Here is a 24,423-nt window from a genome sequence, read left to right on the forward strand (position 1 = left end):
ATCATCTATCTATCATCTATCTATCTATCTATCTATCTATAATCTATCTATCTATCTGTCATCTATCATCTATCAATCATCTATCATGTCTATATTTATCTATAATCTATCTTTAATCTATCTGTCATCTATCTATCATCTATCATGTCTATATTTATCTATCATCTATCAATCATCTATCTATATATATATCATGTCTATATTTATCTATCATCTATCAATCATCTATCTATATATATATCATGTCTATATTTATCTATAATCTATCTTTAATCTATCTGTCATCTATCTATCATCTATCATGTCTATATTTATCTATCATCTATCAATCATCTATCTATCAATCATCTATCTATATATCATGTCTATATTTATCTAAAATCTATCTATCTATAATCTATCTGTCATCTATCTATCTATCATCTATCTATCATCTATGTCTATATTTATCTACCATCTATCAATCATCTATCTATATATATATCATGTCTATATTTATCTATAATCTATCTATCTATATCTATCTATCTATAATCTATCTGTCATCTATCTATCTATCATCTATCTATCATCTGTCAATCATCTATCATGTCTATATTTATCTATCATCTATCTATAATCTACCTATCTGTCATCTATCAATCATCTATCATCTATCAATCATCTATCTATCAATCATCTATCATGTCTATATTTATCTATCATCTGTCTATCTATAATCTATCTATATATATCATCTATCTATCATCTATCTTATCTATCAATCATATATCTATCAATCATCTATCATGTCTATATTTGTCTATCATCTATCTATCTATCATTTATCTATCTATTAATCATCTATCTGTCAATCAATCCTGTGGTACATGCCACATCCGTGGCTTCCTTCCGTGCAACCGCTAAATGTTGCTTTGCAAACCAATGTGGCATTGATCCCGGGTCACCTAAAACAAACCGACGAAATTTCTTTGTCTTTTTTAATTTAATTTTAAATTTTGCATGGGTGACTTATTTATTTTTTTTCTCGCCCATTCCCCATGCCGGCTGGCAGTCTGCCTCTCCCATTTTCAGGCGTTTCTGGCCCGTTTATTTCGGGGGGGGGGAGTGCTTTTTGAAAGCTCCCCAATGCCAGGGGGAATTCACCAGCTGCTGGTTACCCAGGGCATCGGGTGTAAATCCTGCCAGGGCGACTGTGATGTCGCGCATCCCCCAGGGAGGTAAATAAACCTGTTATTTTACGCTGGATGTCGGTTGAGCTTTGGGCTGCGACAGAAGGAGAAGAAGCCTTTCCCCTGGCATCATGGGCAACGTAAGAGGGGTCCCTGGGTGGGTGGGTGGCCCTTTTAAGGGGGGGGGCAATCTGCAGGAACGACTTGGGGGCCGAGGTGGCAATTTCGTAGGCACCCATCCTCTCCTTCCTTTAAATCCGGAAGGGAACCTAGCTTGCTTCCAGAAATTGTGGGTGCTCCAACACTGGAGGTTTTTAAGAAGAGATTGGACAGCCATGTGTCTGAAATGGCCTCGGGTCTCTGGCTTGAGCAGGGGGTTGGACTAGATGACCTCCAAGGTCCCTTCCAGCTCTATTCTATTCTTTTTTTTTTTTTTAATTTATTTTTTTATATGCTGCCCTTCTCTGGAGACTCAGGGCGGCTTACAAGGTATTAAGCAATAGCCTTCATACTTTGATTATACTATGATTCTATGAGAGATAAGAGACATGATAGACAGAGAGAAGGGAGAAAGGGAGGGAGGGAGGGAGGATGGAAGGAAGAAAGGAAAGAAAGAAGGAAGGAAGGAAGGAAGGAAGGAAGGAAGGAAGGAAGGAAGGAAGGGGAAAGGAGGGAAAGGGAGGAAGGAAGGAAGGACTAGAAATAACAGATGGAAACTAATCAAGGAGAGAAGCAACCTGGAATTAAGGAGGAATTTCCTGACAGTGAGAACAATTAAGCAGTGGAACCGCTTGCCACTAGAAGTTGTGGGTGCTCCCATCGCTGGAGGACTTCAAGGAGAGATTGGACAATCTTTGGACCAGAATGGTCCAGGGTCTCTGGCGTGAGCTGTGGGTTGGATCAGAAGAGCCGAGTGAAGAATCCAGACCAAAGTAGGAAATCTTAGAAGGGAGGGGACCCAGGAGGCCATCTACTCCAACCCCCTGCTCAGGGCAAAGAACCCAGACCAAGGCATGGAATCTTAGAACAGAAGGGATCTGGGAGGTCATATAGTCCAACCCCAACCCCTCCAGAGTTCCAGTCCGGCAAAAACTGACATCCCCATGTCCCTTCTCCTCGGGGACCCCAAATTCCCCACTCAACCTGTCGAAAAGATTCTTTGAACGAAAATCCTGAAGACTGGTCTGCCTCTCCTGAAAATTGTATAGGGGGGCAGAAAGTCCAGGATGAGTTTAACAATCATTTCCGGGGAGGTTCTGGGTTCGAGTGAAGCCCCTTCCTGCTTCCTGAATGGCTCCCTTAACCCTTTGTTTCCCCGTAGAGCGTGGAGCACCGGGTGTTGTCCCGAGACCCTTCGGCCGACATGGAACTCAAGCAGCCGGATTCCGGCCTGTCCTCGCCCCACACCACCGTCTCGGCCCCCCAGACCCATTTCGACATGGGGTCTCCGAGCAGCATCTTCTCCAACTACGATTCCTCGCACTCGAGTCAATCCAGCACGGGGGAGAAGAGGAATTGCACAGGGCCGCGTAAGCAACCGTCGGGGCCACTTCCATGCTCAGCCATCATGGATAGCTTGTAACGTAAATCACTGGGTGGTGCCCTTTCCGATCGATCTTACAAAATTGCAAGAAGTGGGAAGAGAAAACCTTGCTTTTTAAGGAATGGTTGGCATACTGCCCTGTCTCTGTGCATCTGAAGGTTACCCCGATCCCCCACCCCACCCCGGTGCTCTGCCAGTGCAGGTTGGGAACGAGGGGTTTTGTAGTCCAGCTAGGGCACCCGCTTGGGAAAAAACTGGTGCGGTTTTAGGCTCAGCGACTCTTTAAAGCAGCATGTGTTAAACTGAAAAGCAGCAGGCCTCATTCTGTGAAGTCAGCCAGAGAAACTCCTGCTTGTTATAAAGCAGAGCTCGCACGAGCATGTGCAGAGTGCCTTTTAGAAACGAGACCTTGGGGAAAAAAAGGCAAGTTCTTACAAAAGGTGGTGGGATTTTCCCAAAGAAGCAACCGGGGCTTTTGCGACTGGCCAGAACAGCCCCACACCTTTCAAAACAACAGCCCGTCATCCAACTGGTAGAGTTCGTTTGCAAGCTGCTCTACCTGTTGAATATCAGTCAACTCCTTTTTTTGTTGTTGTTGTTGTATTATTCCAGGAGTCCCCGAAACGGCGCTCACCGATATGCAGACCTATATGGACATGCTAGACCCAGAGCTGGCCCCGGGTCCCGCAAAGACGGGGAGCCAAACCTCTCCACCCCCACCTCCAAATTTCCCAGCGCCTTCTCCCCCCTCTCGCCCCAAGGGCCTCCCCCCACCACCAGGCTACCCGGCGCCGAACCCCCCCGAAATGCCGCACACCGCCGAGATTTACGTCCAAGCCAAAAATAACCTTCGACACGTGGACAGTGAAACCCTCAAACAAGAGGTAAGGAATTTAAGGGGAGGGGCTTAGATGCCCCAGGGGGATTCTGGGACTGGAAGTCCGTCCCCCCCCACCCCCACCCCGGTTTTCAAGTTGCCATGTTTTGAGAAACATGTCCTCGACTTACGACCAAAACTGAGCCCGGAATTTTTGTTGCTAAGCGGGGCAGTTGCTAAGTGAGTCTCCCACCATTTTAGACCTTTCCTGCCACCGTTGTTAAGTGGATCGCTGCTGTTGTTAGGAACACCGTCGTTGAGTGAATCGGGCTTCCCCGTTGACTTTGCCAAAGGGGATCATGTGACCCCCCTCCGGGATGCTGCGACCGTCATAAATATGGGTCAGTTGCCAAGAGTCTTGTAAGTTTTGAAAACAGTCATAAGTCCCTATTTTCAGTGCTGCGGTAACTAAACCGTCACTAAACAGACAGTTGTAAGTTGCTGAGATGTCCTGCCTTGAGGCTGGACAGCTCCGAGTTGTACGAAAGCAAAGAGGCCAGACAGGCATTGGTCTGGAATGGATCTCCTGTTTGAGCAGGGGGTTGGACTAGATGATCTCCAAGGTCCCTTCCAACCTTGTGATTCTGTAATGCCAGCTCAACTAATCAGTGGTTTCCTCCAGAAGCTCCATCATTGGAGGTTTTAGAGAAGAGACCGGACAGCCATGACACAGAACAGTACACAGTCCCTTGCTTAAGCAGCGGGTTGGTCTACATGACCTCTGGGGGTTCCCTCCAATTGTACGATTCCGTTAAACTTAGAAAATCCTTGGGTTTTTTGTTTTTTTGTTTTTAAAAAGAATTCAGCCTTTCCTCAGTCGGTCGGTCGGTCGGTTGGTCTGTCCGTCCAGCCTTGTTTGCAACTTTGCCAACTTTCATACTACTTTACGCCGGGATAAAAAAAAGTGGTATGGACTTTGCATTTTGATTTTTTTTTTTCCCTCGCGCGACGCTCTCGCCATCCCGACGCCGGAGTTGTGAAGCTGGACTTTGCTTGGGTGTGTGAGCAAACCAGACTCGCCCAGGATCCGAACCCAGATTTCTTTGGGGGCAAAGAAGGAGAATTGGGGGGGTGGGGAAAATCCAGAATTCCCCTCCCGTGAAAATCTCTTGGGATTTTCCCACGGCTTGGCGGAGACAAACAGACAGAGAGACAGACAGACAGGTGCACATTAGACAGGGCTGCCATTGGTCCTCCCATCCAGGTGATGTCACTGGGGGGGGCGGCAGCGAAGGGGTGTTGCTAATGGACTCGAAAGTCCCTGTAACCAGAGAGGCCGGCTCACCTGTCTCAGGTGTGCCATAGGCAGGTATCAGGTGTCTTCTGTCTTTCAAGGCAGCTGGAAAAGCAACTCAGAGGGGCACGTCGCTCACCTGCCCAGGTAAGACAACCTGCAACAGCAGAATTATTCATATGTTTTTAAAGAAAAAAATATATATTTTCTTTCTGGCTTGCTCAGGTGAGAAGAGAAGGATCGGCGATGCAAAAGAGATGCAAACTTTTGAAAGCAAGGCAGAAAAATACATATTTTTTAAAAAAAAGTCTTGGAGGCTTTTTTAGAGCTTTGCTTGGGATTAGAACGACAGGGGGGAAAAAACACTTTTGTGGCGTTAGGAGCGGAATCTGGCAGGGATGATGTGCGAAAAGGGTTTGAGCGCAAAATAATTTGCAAATAAAGGAAATGGCCACATGGGTTGATCTATTGAAGCGCTTTCAATTGATCTGGGAAAATAGGCAGGGGAAGAAGGCGTTGGTGGCTTTTGAAAAGGAGGATTTTTAAAAATAAATAAATAAATAATCCACTTTTTGTGCTTTGCCAAGAGTTTTTTTCTTTTTTAAACATGGATGGTCTGAGTGTCTTTTGCAAAAGAAAAGAAAAAGAGGAAGGAAAAACGGAGCGTAGAAGGGATGGCGATGGAGGGCTGCTTGCAAACGGAAAAATGGTCAAACACGGTGAATTTTATTCCTTTTATTGGTTCGGTTTTCCCGGCAAAGGCTGCCGAATGGAGCATAAGTGTGCAAACTCCCACTATTTCACTATTGTTCACAACTAGTCTTCAACTTACAATCATCCGTTCGGTGACCGACGTTTCAGCGACTTAAGTTCTCACACGTACGACCGTCGCGGCTTCCCCCCAGGGTCACGTGATCAAAATCTGGCCGCTTGGCAACGGACTCATACTTATGACGGTCGCAGAGTCCCGGAGTCACGTGATTCTCTTTTGCAACCTGCGGACCAGCAAAGCCAATGGGGGAAGCCCGATTCGCTTAACAACCGGGGCAAGAAAAGTCACAAAATGGAGCAAAGCACGCTTAACAACTTAGCAATGGAAATTATTGGGCTCGACGGTTGGTCATAAGTCAAGGACGGCCTGTAAATTAGCTTTGGACCCAAACCACATGTCAACTTGGAGACAGGTGGACTTCGACTCCCAGAATTCCCCCCGCGGCGTTTTGGTGGGAAATGTTGCCTAGTGGTTAGAGCTGTGTTGGATCCCTACACTGGAGGGGGGTTGGGGGTTGTTTCTGGTGTGCCTCTGTGTGAATTATGTGGGGTTTTCGTGGGGTTTGAGGCCCCCTGGGTGCCAGGGCTGCAAAGGAGAATAAATGACACTGCGGCCCAGGGCCTCCGTGCGAATTGTGCTGAAAAGACAAAAATGAACAAATCAAGGGCAGAAAAATTGTTTTCTGATAACAGAAGGTGGAATTTGGCCCTGCGTGTGGAGAGAAAGGACAATGCCAGCTACGCTGTAAAGTTTTCTCCAATAACATTTGACATATAATGGTAGAGAAACTGAGGGAAAGAGAAGGATTGAGAGAGAGGGAGGGAGGGAGGGAGGGATTTTGTATGGGATTATAAACTACGGAAGGTGAAGAGAAAATCGGAAAGGGGGGAAAATATGAAAAGATAAAAAGTGGAAAACAGTACAAGACAGGAAGGAAGGAAGGAAGGAAGGAAAGAAAAAGAAAGAAAAAGAAAGAAAGAAAGAAAGAGGGAGGGAGGCAGGGATGGAAGGAAGGAAGGGGGAGGGAGCGGAGGAAAGAAAGAGAGAGAGAGAGGGAGGCAGGGAGGGAGGGAAGGAAAGAAAGAAAGGAAGAAAGAGGAAGGCAGAGAGGGAGGGAAGGGGAGGGAGGGAGGGTGGGAAAGAAAGAAAAAGAAAGAAAGAAAGAAAGAAAGAAAGAAAGAAAGAAAGAAAGAAAGAAAGGAAAAGAAAGAAAGGAAAAGAAAGAAAGAGGGAGGGAGGGAGGGAAAGAAAGAAAGAAAGAAAATAAGAAAGAAAGAAAGAAAGAAAAAAGAAAGAAAAAGAAAGAAAGAAAGAAAGAAAGAAAGAAAGGAAAAGAAAGAAAGAGGGAGGGAGGGAGGGAGGGAGGGAGGGATGGAAGGAAGGAAGGGAAGGAAGGAAAAAGTAAAATATGTCCAAAAAAAATATCATTTGGTGCAAATCTTTGCCAACTGCCAAAGTTGGTTTCCCTCCTGGCATCCGGGATCCAACTTAACAAAGCTGGTTATTATTATTATTATTATTTTTTAGCTCACCTGCCAACAACTGCAACGGACGGATTCCAGCAGGAGATCCAGAAGATTCAGCAAACAGCCGAGTACGGGGGATTACTACAAACGTCTGGATAACGGCGGAGGTGGAGAGCAGAACAGGAGAACGTCCAGGATGGCCCACAGCGAGGAGGTGAGAATCTGTTTTGGGGGATCCAGTCAGAACCACGGACAGACGGCCCGGGAAATCTGCAGAACCAGAACGGATCCCAGTTCTCCACTTGAGTTTTTCTCCAATCTGGCAAAACTGCAATCTAGGCCACGATTAGAGAAGAGGCAGCTGAACCCTCAGAAGGAAAAAAAAGGGCCCAGGAAGCATCTTGGAAGGGACCCTCCCTAGTTTCTTTGGCTGTAAAGAGGAGGGGGCAGAAATATTGCAGTGGTCTATGGGAATGGCCTTGGGAGACAGGAGGAAGAAATGCAGACAAGACAACAGTCAGATAAGAGGCAGCTGAGCCCACGGATGGAAAAGGGGCTTGGGAAGCATCTCAGGAGGGACCCTCCCTAGTTTCTTTGGTGGTAAAGAGGAGGGGGCAGAAATATTGTAATGGTCTGTGGGAAAGACCTTGAGAAATAGGAGGAAGAGACACAGACTAGACAATAATCAGATAAGAGGCAGCTGAGCCCATGGATGGAAAAGGGACACAGGAAGCATCTCAGGAGGGACCCTCCCTAGTTTCTTTGACTATAAAGAGGAGGGGGCAGAAATATAGTTGGTGTGAATGGCCTTGGGAGACAGGAGGAAGAGACTCAGACTAGACAATGGTTAGATAGAGGCAGCTGAGCCCCCCAGAAGGAAAAGGGTGGGGGGTTAAGGTTAGGGTTGGGGGGGGGAAGCACCTCAGAAGGGATCCTCCCTAGTTTCTTAGGCTGTAAACATGGGGGCAGAGAAAGGCACTTTCAGAATTGTGAGATTCTCTCAACGCAACCTTACATTAAAGTAACAACTAGTACTTCCGAGCATGCATCTACTCAGGACTACCTCGCAGGGCTGATAGCGGGATATATATATATATATTAAATAAAAGCAGATGGCTTGAAATTCCAGCTTTGAGATAGGGCGGGGATTGGTTAGATGGGACCGGGTGGCGAGCATTTGGGGGGGGGTCTTTTCATTGCTGATTTTTCTTTTCATGCCCCCCCCCTTCCAGGCTTCACTTCTCTCCAGCCAGAAAGTACACAATGGAAGCGCGGCGGAGAAGACGCCCACCGGAGAGGCCCCTCCCCCGCCTCCCCCCCTCCCCGAGGGGGGCTGCTCCCCACCTCCCCCTCCTCCCCTGCCTGCGGAGCACACACCCCCCTCAACCGGCCAGCGAAGGTCCTCTTCTTCCACTGGAAGTAAGTCTTTTCCCTTCAGACCCCCCACTCAAAATCTTAGAAGCGGTCCTGGGTGCAAATTCAGCCACCAAAAAGTCCTCAACTCGCAACTCATTCATTTGGTGAAAGTTCGGCACTGAAAACCAGTGACTTATGACCTCTCCTCGCCCTTATGACCATTGCAGCATCCCTGGGTCAAATTCTGCCCAGCCCAGCGTCTTTTGGCATGTCAGGTAGACTGCTCCTAAGAAAGAGGCTCGATTTTGTGGAGGTTAATATTTGGGCCAGTGATAGGTTTGGTTTTCCGTCATTTGATTGGGGGGCAGGTGGTTTCCAGGAACAGAAAGATGAGAAAATGTCTGCGGGTTTTTTTTTTGACTGGCTGAGTCATCTTTCTGGGTTTTTTTCCCTTCTCTCTCTTTCGCCAAGCAGTCTTGATATGCAAAAATCAGAGAAATTGTTGATGAAGGAAATTATAAGTTTCATTTTCTCAAAAAAAAACAGCCCGTTGGCCAAACCAGAAACATTACCATGTATTTAAGGTAAAAAACCTCAAATGAAAATCTTTTTCTTCCTTTTTCTTTCCTTCCTTCTTTCTTTCCTTCCCTTCCCTCCTTCTTTCTTGTTTCTCGTTTACTTTCTTTCTCTCTCCCTCTCTCATTTATTTTCTCTCCTTCCTTCCTCCCTCCCTCCTCTTCCTTTTTTCTTTCTTCTTTGTCTTTACTCTTTTTTTCTTTCTTTCTTTCCTTCCTTTCTTACTCCTCCTCCTGTTTCTTTCTTCTTTCTTTTGTTTACTTTTTTCCTTCCTTCCTTTCTCTTTCTTTCTTTCTCTCTCCTTTTCTTTCTTTCTCTCTCCTTTTCTCCCTCGCTCCCTCCCTTTTTTCTTTCTTTCTCTCTTCCCTCTCTCCTTCCATTGAGCCAGAACCTCCAATCCTGGGTGCCCTTTCTGTTTTCCACCCAAACATTTTCTCTGTTTCTCTACCCAGGAGAAATTCACTCAGGGCTCTTTTCAAGCGTGCACGATGCTCAGCCGAGGGCCCCCACGTGACTTTCCGCACATTTGTTTGGTCCCCAGAGCTTCCTGGAGGCCTCAGCTTGGCTGGCATCCCTGCCGTGTGCCAATTAGCCCTGGAATCCAGCCTCGGTTGGCATCTCTTAATGGCATCTCGTTTTCCCAAAGTAGACTGTTAATGCCTTCCCCTTTTTGCGACTCCTGCTCTTTTCAACCTCCCCCCCCCCCAGGAGGTTTTGACACTTGTCAGTATCCAGAGATCTCCCCCTCCCTGGCCCAGGAGGATGGGCTTTGTTGCACTCCCTTGGAAAGCCCGAAGCTTGCTTATAAATGGAGAAAAAGAAATATTTCCCCACCCTCCTATGAAGGGTTGATGTTCTCTCTGGTTCATTTTTTCTCTTTCATCATTTCTTTCTTTTCCTTTGTTTCTTTTCTTTATTCATTTCTGCCTCGGTTATTTTTTTACAAATAACTCAAGGTGGCAAACATATCCAACGCATCTTCCACTTCTTTTTATTTTCCCCAGCACAACAACCCTGCGAGGCGCTCTAGGCTAAGAGAGAGGGATTGGCCCAGAGTCTCCCAGCTGGCTTTCATCCCTAAAGTGGGACTAGAACTCCCAGTCTCCTAGAACAGAATAGAATAGAATAGAATAGAATAGAATAGAATAGAATAGAATAGAATAGAATAGAATAGAATAGAATATTAAGATAGGATAGGAATATAGAATAGAAAAGAAATAGAGAAATAGAATAGAATAGAATATAGGATAGGATAGGATAGGATAGGATAGGATAGGATAGGATAGGATAGGACAGGACAGGACAGGACAGGACAGGACAGGACAGGACAGGACAGGACAGGACAGGACAGAATAGCAGAATAAAATACATAATAATAGGATAGGATAGGAATATAGAATAGAATAGAAAAGAAATAGAGAAATAGAATAGAATAGAATATAGGATAGGATAGGATAGGATAGGATAGGATAGGATAGGACAGGACAGGACAGGACAGGACAGGACAGGACAGGACAGGACAGAATAGCAGAATAAAATACATAATAATAGGATAGGATAGGAATATAGGATAGAATAGAAAAGAAATAGAGAAATAGAATAGAATAGAATATAGGATAGGATAGGATAGGATAGGATAGGATAGGATAGGATAGGACAGGACAGGACAGGACAGGACAGGACAGGACAGGACAGGACAGGACAGGACAGAATAGCAGAATAAAATACATAATAATAGGATAGGATAGGAATATAGGATAGAATAGAAAAGAAATAGAGAAATAGAATAGAATATAGAATATAGGATAGAACAGAATAGAATGTTGGAAGGGACCTTGGAGGTCTTCTAGTCCAACCCCCTGCTCAGGCAGGAAACCCTGTCTCATCGATTGACCCAAAGTCACCCAGCTGGCTACAGAATGGAAACTGAATTCTTGGGAACTCGCTTTTAAACTTTGCATCCCCGACGGGCTGATTTTCCAACTTCCCTGCAGGTCCTGAATCGGCCCAAGGTAGACAAAGGTTTCTGATTTGCATAGGTGCCAAACACACACACACACACACACACACACACACACACACACACACACACACACACAAAGGTTTAAAATTTGCATTGTTTCCCAGCTGGACCAATCAGCCTGCCTTGCTTTTAAATTCCGTGTTATTGTTTTAGGAAAATATATCTTTGGCCTTTGAGACAGCCACAAGCCCAGCTGCAGAAAAACAGATTTTAAAAATGTTGTAAAAAGGGACACGTAGATAGTCCTCGACTTAGTCCTCGATTTAGTGACCGTTCAAAGTTATAACGGCCTTGAAAAAAAAGGGATTTAACAGATTAACAGAGTTGGAAGGGACCTTGGAGAGGTCTATTCTATTCTATTCTATTCTATTCTATTCTATTCTATTCTATTCTATTATTCTAATTTTCTATATTCTATTCTATTCCTATTATTTTCTGTTCTATTTTCTATTCTATTCATTATTTTACATTTTATTTTATTTATTTATTTTATCATATGATTTTAGTCTATTTTTATTTATTTTTATTTCTATACCTGCCCATCTCAGCAAAAGACTCCGGGCAACTCACCATTCAGAAACATACATTATAATTAAAATCTTTAAAAACACTTGAAAGCAATGAAAACCATCATTTGAATTGCAAATGGCCAGTTTTCTGCATTTTGTCTTTCGTTTCCCCCGTGCTCTTCCCATCTCCTTCCCAAGTGCCCTGATGTCAACCATGGCTTCCTTTCTTCTCCTGGCCCACAGGCACCAAATCTTTTAACATGATGTCCCCGACGGCTGACAATTCGGAGCTGCTGGCCGAAATCAAAGCCGGGAAGAATTTGAAGCCAACCCCTCAAAGTAAGGGATTCACCACCATCTTCTTCGGCTGTGGCCAAGTGGGCACCAACGTAAGTTCTGCCTGGAAATTGGGTCCCTCTTCATCCGGTCTGTTTTTATTTCTCTTCCTTGAGCCTGGAGTAGAAATAATTCCTGACTTGCAATCCTTCGTTTAGTGACTGTTCGAAGTTCCCTGGCTTCCCTGGCTAAGGCAGGAAGGTGTTTGCCACCTTATTTGTAAAAATAACTAAAGGCAGCTTAAGGAATGAATGAATGAATGAATGAGAAGAAAGAAAGAAAGAAAGAGAGAGAGAGAGAGAGAGAGAGAGAGAGAGAGAGAGAGAGAGAGAGAGAGAAAGGCAATAAGCCAGAAAGAAAGAAAAAAAGAAAGACAATAAACCTGAAAGAAAAAAGAAAGAAGGAAAGAGAGAGAGAGAGAAAGAAAGACAATAAACCAGAAAGAAAGAAAGAAAGACAATAAACCTGAAAGAAAAAAGAAAGAAAGAAGGAAGGAAGGAAGGAAGGAAGGAAGGAAGGAAGGAAGGAAGGAAGGAAGGACAATAAAACAGAAAGAAAAAAGAAAGGAAGGAAGACAATAAGAAAGAAAAAAGAAAGAGGAAGGAAGGAAAGAATAAAAGAAAGAAAGAAAGAGATAGAAAGACAATAAGACAGAAAGAAGAAAGAAAGAAAGAAAGAAAGAAAGAAAGAAAGAAAGAAAGAAAGAAAGAAAGAAAGAAAATGTCAAGCACCCAAATTGTAGTCACATGACTTCAGAGAGAAGTTGGGCAGCCATCAGAACTTCATATCCATGTCAAAAGTCCCTCCTAGGTAGGTCCATCCTAACTTCAGTCACTAAGTGAGCAGTTGCAAATTGGGGGCTACTTTTAAAGATAAAAGCTAGAATTATTTCCAAGCTCTGCTTTTCGCTGATGCCGCCCACCTTTTCCCCTCCTTCAATAGGCTGAGTTCCCTACCGCTTCCTCGTCCCCCGTGGGGACGCCAACGCCCCCCTCTACTCCCGAGGAAGCCTCCGGATTCAGAGCTTCCGGCTCGCCCAAGCTGGGGATCAACGGTTCTATGATCCCCTTCGGGACCCCAACCGTCCACACGGACCTGGAGGGCCTGATCCCCACGCACGATGAGCAGGGGAGGCCCCTCCCAGAGTGGAAAAGACAAGTGATGCTGCGTAAGCTACAGATGAAGGTCCAGGAAGAGGAAGAGCAGAGACGCCAGGTAAATGGCTCAGACACGGGGCGGCCTCTCAGCGGCATGGTGTGATGGTGTGCTGTGACCCCATTTCCGTGGTGTGTGGATCCTCAGTCCGGACCCCAAGAAAAACATAAACCTAGATCTTGTCTTCAAAGGCAAGCAGATGGCCCAGTAGGAGCATGTGGGGGGGGGGGTAGGGTTTCAAGATCAGCTGGTTCCGTGGCCAGACTGTTGATTCCTCTAACGTACACTTGACTCCTGCTGGTTCTGTGGGGTCCTTGGTGGTCTCTGAGTTTGGGGGTTTTCTTGAAGAGGTTTCATTACCCAGCTAGGTGACGTCATCAGGGCTAGAAGGGAGTGGGATTTGCAGAGGGGGAGGGAGAGGAGGTGGAGGAGGAGGAGGAGGAGAGGACGACGACAATGACAATGATGATAATGGCAGTGGCAGTGACTGTAGGGTCCTTGGTGGTCTCTGAGCTTGGTTGTTTTCTTGCAGACGATTTATTACCCAGCTAGGTGATGTCATCAGAGCTAGAAGGGAGGGGGGTTTGAAGAAGAGGAGGAGGAGGAGGAGGAGGAGGAGGAGGAGGAGGAGGAGGAGGAAGGCTGAAGGCTCCTTGGTGTTCTCTGAGATTGGCAAGGTCTGTGGCCCCGTAAATGGAGATTCACAGTCAAAAAGTCTTTTGCAGACCCTCAAGGCCATATTGAGAGAAAGCGGGGTCCTTCCGTTCTGACTTCTCTCTACTTTGCTTGCGGTGCTCCGGCGTGTTCTCTGCATGGCTGTGTGCGCTGACCTGGTGTGACCAACTCTGAAGCTCATTTAACCTGCACTATGGGCCAGGCGAGGACTGGTATCACTCTGCACAGCGGTGGTGGCGGTGAAAATGTCCGCCGCAGATATTCGGCGACTTCCCAAAACCTTTCCCACCAGATTACCGAATTCGACCCGTGCATCCAAAAGCTCTCTTCGACACCTTGCTGCCAGATACTGCAGGAATTAAATGCCTTACATGACCGCTTCATGGTGTAACGTGTGAATGCTTCTCGCGGCACCTGCCATTAATGCCGTGGTGTCCTTGCGCAATTCTCTTGCATGCCTGTCCACCCGATCAGACAAATATTGGTCTTTCTCTCCCGATACGGCCGTCCAGTTTTCCACTCACCTTCTCCGGGCAGGCTTGTCTCACCGCACGGAGTTTTTAGCCAAGCACTCCGTTCTCATTACACCACGAAGTAACATGTAAGGCGAAGAGGGTGTGCAGAACGCGGACGATGTAGTGGCCTGTCCTGAGGGACCCTCCTCGCCCTCTGGGTTGTGCTTTCTTTTTCTCTTGCGTAGCTACGATCTGGGAATTGCTACCCCCAGGAAGGCTGGCGGTATTCCCATGCTCACAACGCCATTTTGGGACCTTTCGGGGAACTGATGACCGAAGACGACATCCTTCGTATCGAGAAGCAGATCCAGAACCTTCAAGTCGTGCACAAGGTGCAGAAAGTCGAGACTGAACTGGAACAGCTGGAACAGGAGCTGCAGCAGCTGTTGCCTGTCTCGGCTGCCTTAGCGAAGGAACACTTCACCGTCAACCCCAAGTGCATGCACGGCCGGGCGGAGGACCTCCCGGGTTGGTGCAACAAGATCTCCATCCTCTTGAAAAGCATGTCCATCCTGCTGGCCACACTGGGTGGCAAAGCCACCAGCCTGGCTGAAATGGTGACCTCTGAAGCATTGGCGCAGAAGACAGAAGATGCCCAGGCGCTCCCCTCCGCAGCTCCAACGTTCAAAGACGGCCCGAGCCACATAGCCCGTTCTCAGTCCTTCAGTTGCACCAGGGAGGAGGTGGAGAAGGAGATCATGCAGTGGGGGGTGTCGGTGAAGAATCTGAAAGCCAACTACGAGGTCCATGTGCAGGCGCAGCTGATCAGCGAAGCAACCAATCGGGTGTACAAAAGGAAGCGTTCTCTGCCGGTGGGAACAGCCCAGTTCACTCTCGGATGTGAGCCCATTTTGGAAGAAGACTACGTCATGGGCCTGGAGCCATTCACTGTCCTGGAAGATGAGGAAGCCTCCATCGGTGGTCTGGAACCCCCCATTCAGCTGTCCCATGCGCCTCTTCTGTACGAGGTGAGACCCAGCTCGTTCTCCAGAGGAGACTCCTTTGCAGAAACCATGTTCAGCCCTGATCACATGACTAGGAGCCTCCCAGTGCAGACGGACCTGAGTTGTATCCAAGACTACATTGACCTGAGGAAGGAACGGATTGTCTACCTTTTCCTGGAGCACTGGAAGAGGTGGACCTTCATCTATTCGAGCAGGCAGGTCCAGCCAAGGAGGATAAGAGAGATGTCGGGTCCTGATTTGGAGGTAGACGACCAAGCGTACAACCGGTCTGCGTTGATAGTCTCAGAGCCGAAACCCAGCGAGGACCACCAGCTCTTGTACTTCATGAAGCAGCGTCAAGTGGTGGGCAAGCTGCTTACTCACTGGAGAAGTATCATCAGCCAGGTTCCTACCAGACAGATCCGCCGCCTGAGCCACATCGACATTTTCTACTGGCCCGAACATTTTTTGCCGCACGTCGACGGCTCACCGGTGGAGTACGATAGCCTCACCTTGGACCTCTTCATGCTAGGTTACTTCCAGCTGCTGGAGATGGACATGAGCCGGGAGGAACGCAAGTTTCGCCACCTGCTCTGCTACGAGATGTTCGACCGTCTGGGCAGCCACAGCTGGGACTTCATCCGCCACTTTCACAAAGTGGTGATGGAGGAAGTGGAGGCTGGGAAGCGGGATTGGCTGGATGGCTTTGAGGACCTCAAGCAGAGGTTCTTCAGAGACAACCTGGTGGTGGATCATGGGACCACACCCAGTGTGGATGTCCCGGCCGAAACCCTACATTCTCCCCCTATTCTCTCCCACCAGGAATCCTCTCAGTCCTTGATCAGTAGCACCCAAGAGCCCACGTCCGTTGCAGACGAGCTAGCTGTTGTTCCAGCTCTAAAGAGTAGGAAGAATTCCATCCAGCTCATTTCAGAGCTTGGAGAATTCAGCAACGATGACATTTGCCGCTATATAGACCGTAGCTTCTCGTTTTGGAAAGAGAAGGAGGCCGAGATGTTTGACATCTGAGGCTCCAGCTTCCTGGATGGTTGGAGAATATATTTGCAGAAGATAGCTTCTTAAACACGGATCTGTTCATTCTAGAACCAGTCCGTCACCAATCCAGAAAGTGACTTTGATTACACTCCCAAATAACATTGGTAAGACGGTTAGGTTCTCCTAGCTAGGACTTTGGTGGACCAAGCAAATGGACCACAGTTGAGTTCCCTCAAGATCTGCTGCACCCGATTCTCAGATCAACGAAGAACACCACTACCGTTCCAAGGCATACGTAGAGCTGCAGCCCTGAACGGAACTCACTCTTCATCTTTGTGATGTGCTCCTTGCACATACAACGACAGCAGAACTTGTGTGGGACCTTTGGGCAGGTGGAAAGAAAGCTACCGTAATCCACTTTGCTACTCAACTCTTGAGTAGAAGGAAAAACAAATAGAAGAGTTGTACTGTACAAAGGACGCTTAGTTATTGGATGATTTGGGGATCAAGAAAGTTTGAAGCAGATAAAGGCACAATCAGACAGGGAGGGCGGTTAGGACCAAACAGGACCCCGTATCTAGTTTTTTTTTTTTTTTTTTTTTTAAATCAATTTATGCCAGATGTGCAACAGACTCAGTCACCAAAACTGACTAGGTAGCTCAGTGACTAAGACACTGAGCTTGTCAATCAGAAAGGTCGGGAGTTCGAATCCCTAATACAGGTGTCCTGCGTGAGCAGGGGGTTGGACTAAATGACCTCCAAGGTCCCTTCCAACTCTGTTACTGCTACTAAGCAGGATCCATTGTACCTTAGCCATGTTGTGCAGATTCAACGCATGGGATTAACGTGTGGTGCGTAGAGTGCGCATGGACAAGCTTCCACAGGGCAGGGAACCGAAGCTTTGTGCACTGTGACGCAAAATGACATCCGTGCCTCGTCCACGTAGCTTGCGTGACGATCACGTGTCCCACGCAACGTCATTCAGACGTCACGGTAGAGTTCTACCAAGTCATTTTGCAGCGAATGAGGTGGTTTTAGAGTTGATGGTGTGTCAATGTAATTTATTTCAGAAATATTGATTATCCTTCCCTTAATAGTTCCATCAATTCTCTTTTCAACCCCTTCCCCCCCACCAGAGAAGGATGGTAGGATCCTGAAACAATTTACTTTGCCACAATTTTAATGCGAAGAGACAAATTAACATCTCTTTGGCCCCCGAGTGTGCGATTTGTTGGCGTGCTCTCCTATCCTGGCCAGAGTGCAATGGCTCCTTTTTGTGTGTGTGTGTTATTATGCAAGTTTTTCTAATTATTTTCTTATGATTATCATCACTTACTATTAAAAAAAGGGGGACATCTTCAATTAAATTGGGGAACCGGCTTCATTTTGATGGAAATTTGCTTTTTTTTTTTCCCTGAAGTTTGTCCGAAGAAATAAAATATTGTTGTGTGCAAAAAAAATGGGCATTTTTTGTCATTGCAGAGAGACACAAAGGAGCCAAAATGCATCAGGATATTTTCATTTCTACGCCCTGTGTTTGTTTAGACTTTACAAATCTTTATCCTAGCCTCCAATCAGCGATTGAAGAGCCAAACACCGCATAAAAAAATCATCTGAATAATTCATTTTTGACTCTGACTTCCAAACACAATGGAAGCAAATTTTAGTGGCATGGATTCTCGACGTTTTAGAGATCTTTTTTATTCAGGGATAAAAAGCGAACGAATTAAAAAAGCAGCTCTTTTTTGTCTAAACCTTGAACCTCAGTGAAATCGAGAGCTTTATGTCCAGTGGGAATTTTAATTTCATTTACCGTTGTATCAGATCGTTGTACAGCGAAGTTTTAAAAGTACCCAACATTGGAAGTATTTTTAAAGTGAAACGGGGGCTCCAACTTGCTTTAAAATAGCATTTTACAACCTTGGCAATTTTAAGAGGTGTGGACTTCAAACTCCCAGAATTTCCCCAGCTCACAGATCAATCCAATTTTATGGCTTTTTTGCGTGGTGGTTGTTAAACGAACACCGCAATTGTTAAGCGAACCCATGATTTGTTAGGATGCCTCTGAATTTTGATCACCTGCACTGGTCATAAGTGTGTAAAATGGTCCTAAGTCACTTTTGCAGTGCAGTTGTAACTTTTGCTTTTGCAGAATAGCACAGTTGGAAGGTACCTGGGAGGTCATCTAGTCCATCCCCCTGCTCGAGGCAAAGGGGATGTGGATTAGCTAGAAAATCCACGTAATTTGAAAACGGGTCACACACCTTGAAAAAGTTGCAGACGAACGAGCTACGGATAAATAAGAAGAAAAATAGATTTGGGGTTACCCCACCACTCTCGGCCGCCCCATGAAATTTATTTCCACCCCCATCTTCCTCTAAAAAGAAATCCTTCACCGGTAGAGAGACACCCTCCTACCCATTGAAAGATACCGCTACACAGGTAGTCCTCGACTTACGACAACAATGGAGACCAGAATTTCCCTTGCTAAGTGAGTCACATCCGATTTTTTGACTTTGTGTGTGTGTTATGGGAATCGCTGCCGTGGTTAAGTGAGTCACATGGTCGTTATACGAATCTGGCTTCCCCACTGACTTATCGGAAACCGGCTGGGAAATCGCGAATGCAACCAGAGGAGGGTTTCACATTTTGTTACTACTGGTTGTAGTAGTAACGGTTGTAAATACATGCCCAGATTTGACCATGGGGATGCAGAAAAAGTCATAAAGGACGGTAAGTCACTTTCCCCAGGGCTCTTGTAAAGGTCGGTAAACGAATGATTATAAGTCAAGGACTACCTGTATTTTATTGAGATTGGTTATAATAAGAGAACAAGCCTAATTGTGCTGAATTTCACCCCCTTATACTTCTGCAGAGTAGGGAGGTGTTTGTCTGAATCGCCTCCAAAATGTTATCCTTTTCTCTGGACCTAAAAAACGTTTCATCCGTTTTTCATTTACTGAAAGGTAATATTGTGTATTTCCAGCAATATTCCACCGCTCTCTTTCCTTCCCGCATCTCCCCTTCTTCTTTTCTCAACGCCTTCCTACTCGGTGGGTGTTGATTCTTCTTCTTCTTCCTTTCTTCGTCTTGTCTCTCCAGGAAAGAGAAGATGATGCCCGTCTGGCTGGCATGCCAGCTTGGAGACGGGATATTTTCCGGAAAAAGATGGAAGAGGAAAGGTAAGAATCAATAGGAGAGAAGAATTTGTAGCTCGGGATTGAACTCGGCGGGTCCTTGGTCCTCTCTGGGCTTGGTGGTTTCCTTGCAGACATCTTATGACCCAACTAGGTAACATCATCAGTGTTTTGGTGCTTCTTCCGAAACTGATCCGGGAGAAACAAAGAAGTGTGCGATTGTTGTTCCCGCATTTTGCGATAGCATCGAACCTATCAGTCTGTTCCGCGTGGTGTGAAACCCCACAATGCACTTCTACTTTTCAAGACTAACCTGTCTGTTGTGGTTTGTTTCTTTCTTTTGCAGGTTGCAAAAACGGTGAGTCTCGGCAAGGCGGCTAAATATTTTGGTTAGCGTGCCCGTTTTCTCTGCATAAGGCGTCTGAGTCCCTGGACCCATCAGGCACAGTCTTAGGCTGGATAGGACGTGGATCCAGACGAAAGAGCGTTCGAGGGTTGGAAAACATCACCGCTGGACGGGAAGAAGATAATAAAACCCGGCCAGAGTCACCTTGTAGGGGTGATGGGTGCCATAAAAATTTAATTATATATTTATATATACATACACACACATAAATATATATTTAATTATACATTATATTTATATATACATATTGCAAACTATTCTAAAAATACGAGTTCCAGGTATATATTTATTTATTTATTTATTTATTTATTTATTTATTTATTATTTTTAAATTTGTATACCGCCCTACTCCCGAAGGACTCAGGGCGGTGAACAGCCATAAAATAAAACATATAGATACAAAATTTAAAATAGAGATAAAGCAAATTAAATAAATTTGGCTGAACCATTTTAAAACCCCAATAATTTAAAACCAAATTTAAAATTCCCATTTAAAAGAGGAAAATTTAGGTCAGGCCAGCTTGATGAAATAGGAACGTATTATATCAAATACGAATATAAAAGCAGAGATCTCTGTAATTAATGGTAGTTTAATACTCTTGACGATGTCAGCAGATGGCTGATGAAAGCTTAGTAGAGTAAAATTTTAATTATTTTAGTTCCAGAGCTCGCAAAATGTCTGTTTTTTTGTTTTACACACACATATATATAAATATAAATTTGGTATAAAATGGTTTGTCGTGAATGCGACTGCTTGAGGGTTCCTGCATTGGAGCTGAAAGGCGAAAGGGAAGCAGGATGCTCCCTCCCACATGCTGAGGTAGACCACATATATATTGAATTGGCTTGTCGGAAGGTCATAAAAAGAGGATCACGTGACCTCGGGACACCGCGACCGTCATAAATATGAGCCAGTTAGTTGCCAAGTGTCTCAATTTGGATCACACAACCCTGGGGATAACTACAACGGTCGTAAGGGTGAAAAACAGCCCTAAATTCCTTTTTTCAGGACTGTTGTAACTTTGAATGGTCACTAAACGGACTGTTGTAAGTCTAGGACTATCTGCCTATATTATGATAGATTAAAAATAAATAAACCAGTGGTTTTGGGATGCACTGGGCATGTCACTAATTCTATCGGCCTCTAGTTTCTTTTCTTTTTTTTAAATAAAGTTTTATTAATTTTCTACTATTACATGCTTTTTTTTTAAAAAAAGTTTTTTATTAGTAATACAAATTAAAAACATTGGACATGGTGTGGCGTCTCCCGTTTAACCATTTTCGTCAAGTTTTGCCTTATAATTAATACAACGCCTTATCTCTATACAAGTTTATACTATTTATCACGTTTCAAACATGTAGATTCTTACATCTGTGAAAGTTACATTGCGTATTACATGCTTAATAAACATTGTGTTGTCTGGGTTGTATAAATAAATAAAATAAAATAAAATAAATATATTCCTAATCTTTACCCCTTTTTTTCCCAGCCATTGATAAAATAAATTCCACGTTTGGTAGCATTCTGTATCTTCTTTCTGTTTAATCTTCTTTTTCTTCCTTTCGTTTCTTTTCCGACAGACGAGAGGAAGAAAAACTGCGACGGATCGAGGAAGAGAAGGAGAAGGAACAAGTGGAGAAACTAAAGACTCTCGGCTTTGACGAGAACAAACTGACCCCATGGCAAAGGCAGATTATCCTCAAAAAAGGAGATATGGTGAAATATTAACCCTTCTCCGCACTTTGGGGGATGCCCGTTTTGATCCTGGAGCCTGGCGGCTGTGGGAGAAGCAAAGATCCGTATCTTCTGATTCGCAGTCTCCAGATCTTCTACGCTTGTCACCGGATCCATCCAGGGTCTCTCCCTCTCGATCAGTCGTTCTGTTAAATTTTCATTTGCTCGACTCCAAATTCTTTTGGGATCTGTCCCTCTCGATCGCTCGTTCTGCGAAATGTCCGCTCGCTCAACCCAAACCCAGATCCACCAAGGATGTCTTCCTCTCTATCACTCGTTTTGTTAAATTTCCATTCGTTCGATCTCAAATCCTTTTGGGATCTGTTCCTCTCGATCACTTGTTTTGTTAAATTTCCATTTGTTGAACCCCAAATCCTTTTGGGATCTGTCCCTCTCGATCTCTCGTTCTGCGAAATGTCCACTCGTTCAACCCAAACCCAAATCCTTTTGGGACCTGTCCCTCTCGTTCACTCGTTTCGCTAAATGTCCGTCAACCCAAACTCAGATCCTTTCAGGATCTTTCCCTTTTGATTCCTCATTTATCTAAATTTCTTTTGTTCAAATGCTGGTCTTTTGTCCATTCAATACAGGCGACTTTAATCATGCAACTGCAAAGGTTTAATTTTAAACCAACATTTGGTCTGTTCTGAAGATCGACCCTGTCTTAAAGCAAATTCTGGGGGGGGGAAAAGAAAGAAAAATTTGCAAATGGCCCAAATTTTCCATAGCTGGCACTGCTGAGCACCGATTGGCCAATGCTGGTGAGGTCACTACAAGTAGTCCTGGACTTACAACCATTCATTTAGTGGCTGTTTGAAGTTACACTGAAAAAAGTGACTCAGGACCATTTTTCACACTTACGACCCTTGGCCACGTGATCAGAATTCAGGGGCTTGGCAACTGGCATGTACTTAAGCCAGATTCAGTTAACAACTGGGTTACTAACTTAACAACGGCAGGGATTCACTGTGGCAAGCAAGGTCGTAAAATGGGGGCAAAACTCACTTCACAACCATCTCGCTTAGCAACCGAAATTTCGGGCTCAATTGTCGTAAATCGAAGACTACCGGTATGTAAAACTGACTTCCTGGAAACATCAGCCTTTAAAGCAAGATTTGTTTGCATGCAAAGCACCGGCTTAACTACGATTCAACAGCCTGCCTTAATTTATCAATTCAATTTTATTTATTGATCAGCCCTTTGGGCCATATCAAGTGCAGATCATTACAAAGACAAATCATTACAAAGGTTTGGTAAAACCTTAATTTATCACCATTCTTAATTGTGGAACTCCAGGCACCTTGCAGATCAAAGAATTCACAGGTGGGACCAGCAAATGTTTTAAAGTTTTATTATTATTATTATTAAGTGCATGAGGAGGCACTCCAAAAAGGCTGGAGTTAATACACAGAGACACACACACACACACAAATATATAATATATACACACACACCGTATTTGTCTCTAAAAATTTTTTTGTGATTCACAGTAAGAAAAAACTGCTCTCCAGAATAACGTTGCCTTGTCCTCCAGGAGGAATAAACATTTTTAAACGTTTATTTAAAAAGTGACATACAATGTCTACTACACCTGTTGCAGTGCCTGAACCCTCCAGGGCGAGCAAGCCTCGAAACCTCGTCACAACAGCCCTGTGAGGTAGGGTTGTTAAGCTTTTCGAATGTGAGCCAGCGGGGTTGATGAAGGGCGGATCAAGGACTACAGATTCACATTTAGAATGGTTCTACGTCAAGAATTACTTGCATTCTGGCGTTCAAAACCGAAATACCGTAATAAAATTCAAGTAATACCTCGAGTTGGCTAGCGTTATATCAGACTGATCTGTCTCAACGGCAGTGTTGACCCTATTTGGTAGGCAAAACAAGATTGTTGGCTCTGCCAGTAAGGTAGTGAGTTGTCCTCCGGCAGGCAATATGTTTTTGATGGCTCGGTCGATATCGGTAGCGCGTTGCCCGCTGTCCGCTCGTATTTTCCCTTCACAAGAAGAAACTATGGGGTATTTTTTGCACAGAAGACGAACGAGCAAGTTGTGAATGAGGTCGAGGGTTCAAGCAACCGGGTACCGTCCATTGGAATTCAGTCCTGAACATTTCCAGCTTGGAGCCGTACGTCAGCAACGCTACGCTCGTGGGTCTAGGACAACTCGCCACGACCAACTCACCGCGGAAAAATTCCCCGCAGGATAACTCAACCCAATAAATGTTATCCACTGTTCCTTCGACATAATTTCTATTTTGCCCATTACCACAAAAATGGAAATAATGTTCAAGAAACAGTGACGGGTAATATTTATCATGTTGAGTTATCCCGCATAGAATTTTCCCGCAGCGACTTGTTCTGTGGTGCGTTTTCTGCACCAAGTTGTCCCGCGGTGAGTTGGCTGCGGCAAGAAGATCGTGGCGAGTTGGTTGTAGCGAGTGGACTGCGGCGAGATGCACGAGTTGTCTCATTCCGCCACTCGTACACCGACTCGACCGCGAGGTATCTGCCCATATGAGGACAGCCTCCCCGTCACCTTAGGGGTTGCTCCACAGATGCTCCACCTGCAGCTTCTCCCTCAGTTCCTGGGCGCAGCCGCCCAACTGCATGGCCTCCAGGGTGTCCAAAATGGCCTCCAACGAGGCGCCCCGCTGCTGACACCAGCGTTTCAACATCTCGTACTGCTGCTCGCGGAACTGAGAGTGCTCCAGTTCCACCAGCTCGATTTCGCCGTCCTGCAGCCCCAGGCCCCTCACAAACTCTTTCCACCGTCGGACGGGCACGGCGTTGATGACGGTGTAGAGATTCCGCCCTTGTTGCAGTGAGCGGGATGGTGGGGGCGCTTTGTCCATCAGCAAGACCGTCTCGGGAAGGGAGGAGACGGGACTGCCTGGAAAACAGCAGGGAATCAGTGCCACTGGCTTACGGAACCGGGGACCCCAGTCTAACACCCCCAATATGAGTCCCTCCAGACGGGTTCGATTACAGATCCCATCAG

The 24,423-nt window shown here is 45.5% G+C and overlaps 3 protein-coding genes across 3 annotated transcripts in view; 2 read left to right on the top strand and 1 right to left on the bottom strand.

Moving 5' to 3' along the window:
- Positions 1-21,571, top strand: part of ESPN (espin) — a 36,885-nt gene extending 15,314 nt beyond the window's left edge. Inside the window, exons 6-14 of the mRNA XM_060694335.2 lie at positions 2,494-2,701; positions 3,328-3,599; positions 7,126-7,278; positions 8,297-8,483; positions 11,772-11,917; positions 12,807-13,079; positions 19,252-19,331; positions 19,633-19,644; positions 21,274-21,571. Coding sequence (XP_060550318.2) covers positions 2,494-2,701; positions 3,328-3,599; positions 7,126-7,278; positions 8,297-8,483; positions 11,772-11,917; positions 12,807-13,079; positions 19,252-19,331; positions 19,633-19,644; positions 21,274-21,421 — 1,479 coding nt within the window. The 3' untranslated portion in view covers positions 21,422-21,571. The remainder of the gene's footprint in view (positions 1-2,493; positions 2,702-3,327; positions 3,600-7,125; positions 7,279-8,296; positions 8,484-11,771; positions 11,918-12,806; positions 13,080-19,251; positions 19,332-19,632; positions 19,645-21,273) is intronic.
- Positions 14,438-16,296, top strand: LOC148111838 (espin-like protein). Its single transcript, XM_087878839.1, has one exon. It carries the CDS (start codon positions 14,479-14,481, stop codon positions 16,180-16,182), a length of 1,704 nt encoding a protein of 567 aa, XP_087734965.1. The 5' UTR covers positions 14,438-14,478; the 3' UTR covers positions 16,183-16,296.
- Positions 21,572-23,962: 2,391 nt separating the features above from the next.
- Positions 23,963-24,377, bottom strand: TNFRSF25 (TNF receptor superfamily member 25). The gene has a single exon (XM_087879381.1). It carries the CDS (start codon positions 24,275-24,277, stop codon positions 23,963-23,965), a length of 315 nt encoding a protein of 104 aa, XP_087735507.1. The 5' UTR covers positions 24,278-24,377.
- Positions 24,378-24,423: the final 46 nt, after the last annotated feature.

Source organism: Pantherophis guttatus, chromosome 15, assembly GCF_059756535.1.
Source record: "Pantherophis guttatus breed Tessera chromosome 15, ASM5975653v1, whole genome shotgun sequence".
Taxonomy (NCBI): Eukaryota; Metazoa; Chordata; class Lepidosauria; order Squamata; family Colubridae; genus Pantherophis; species Pantherophis guttatus.

Coding starts and splice junctions, on each gene's coding strand:
- LOC148111838 (XM_087878839.1), top strand. CDS start 14,479: ATGACCGAAGACGACATCCTTCGTATCGAGAAGCAGATCCAGAACCTT.
- TNFRSF25 (XM_087879381.1), bottom strand. CDS start 24,277: ATGGACAAAGCGCCCCCACCATCCCGCTCACTGCAACAAGGGCGGAAT.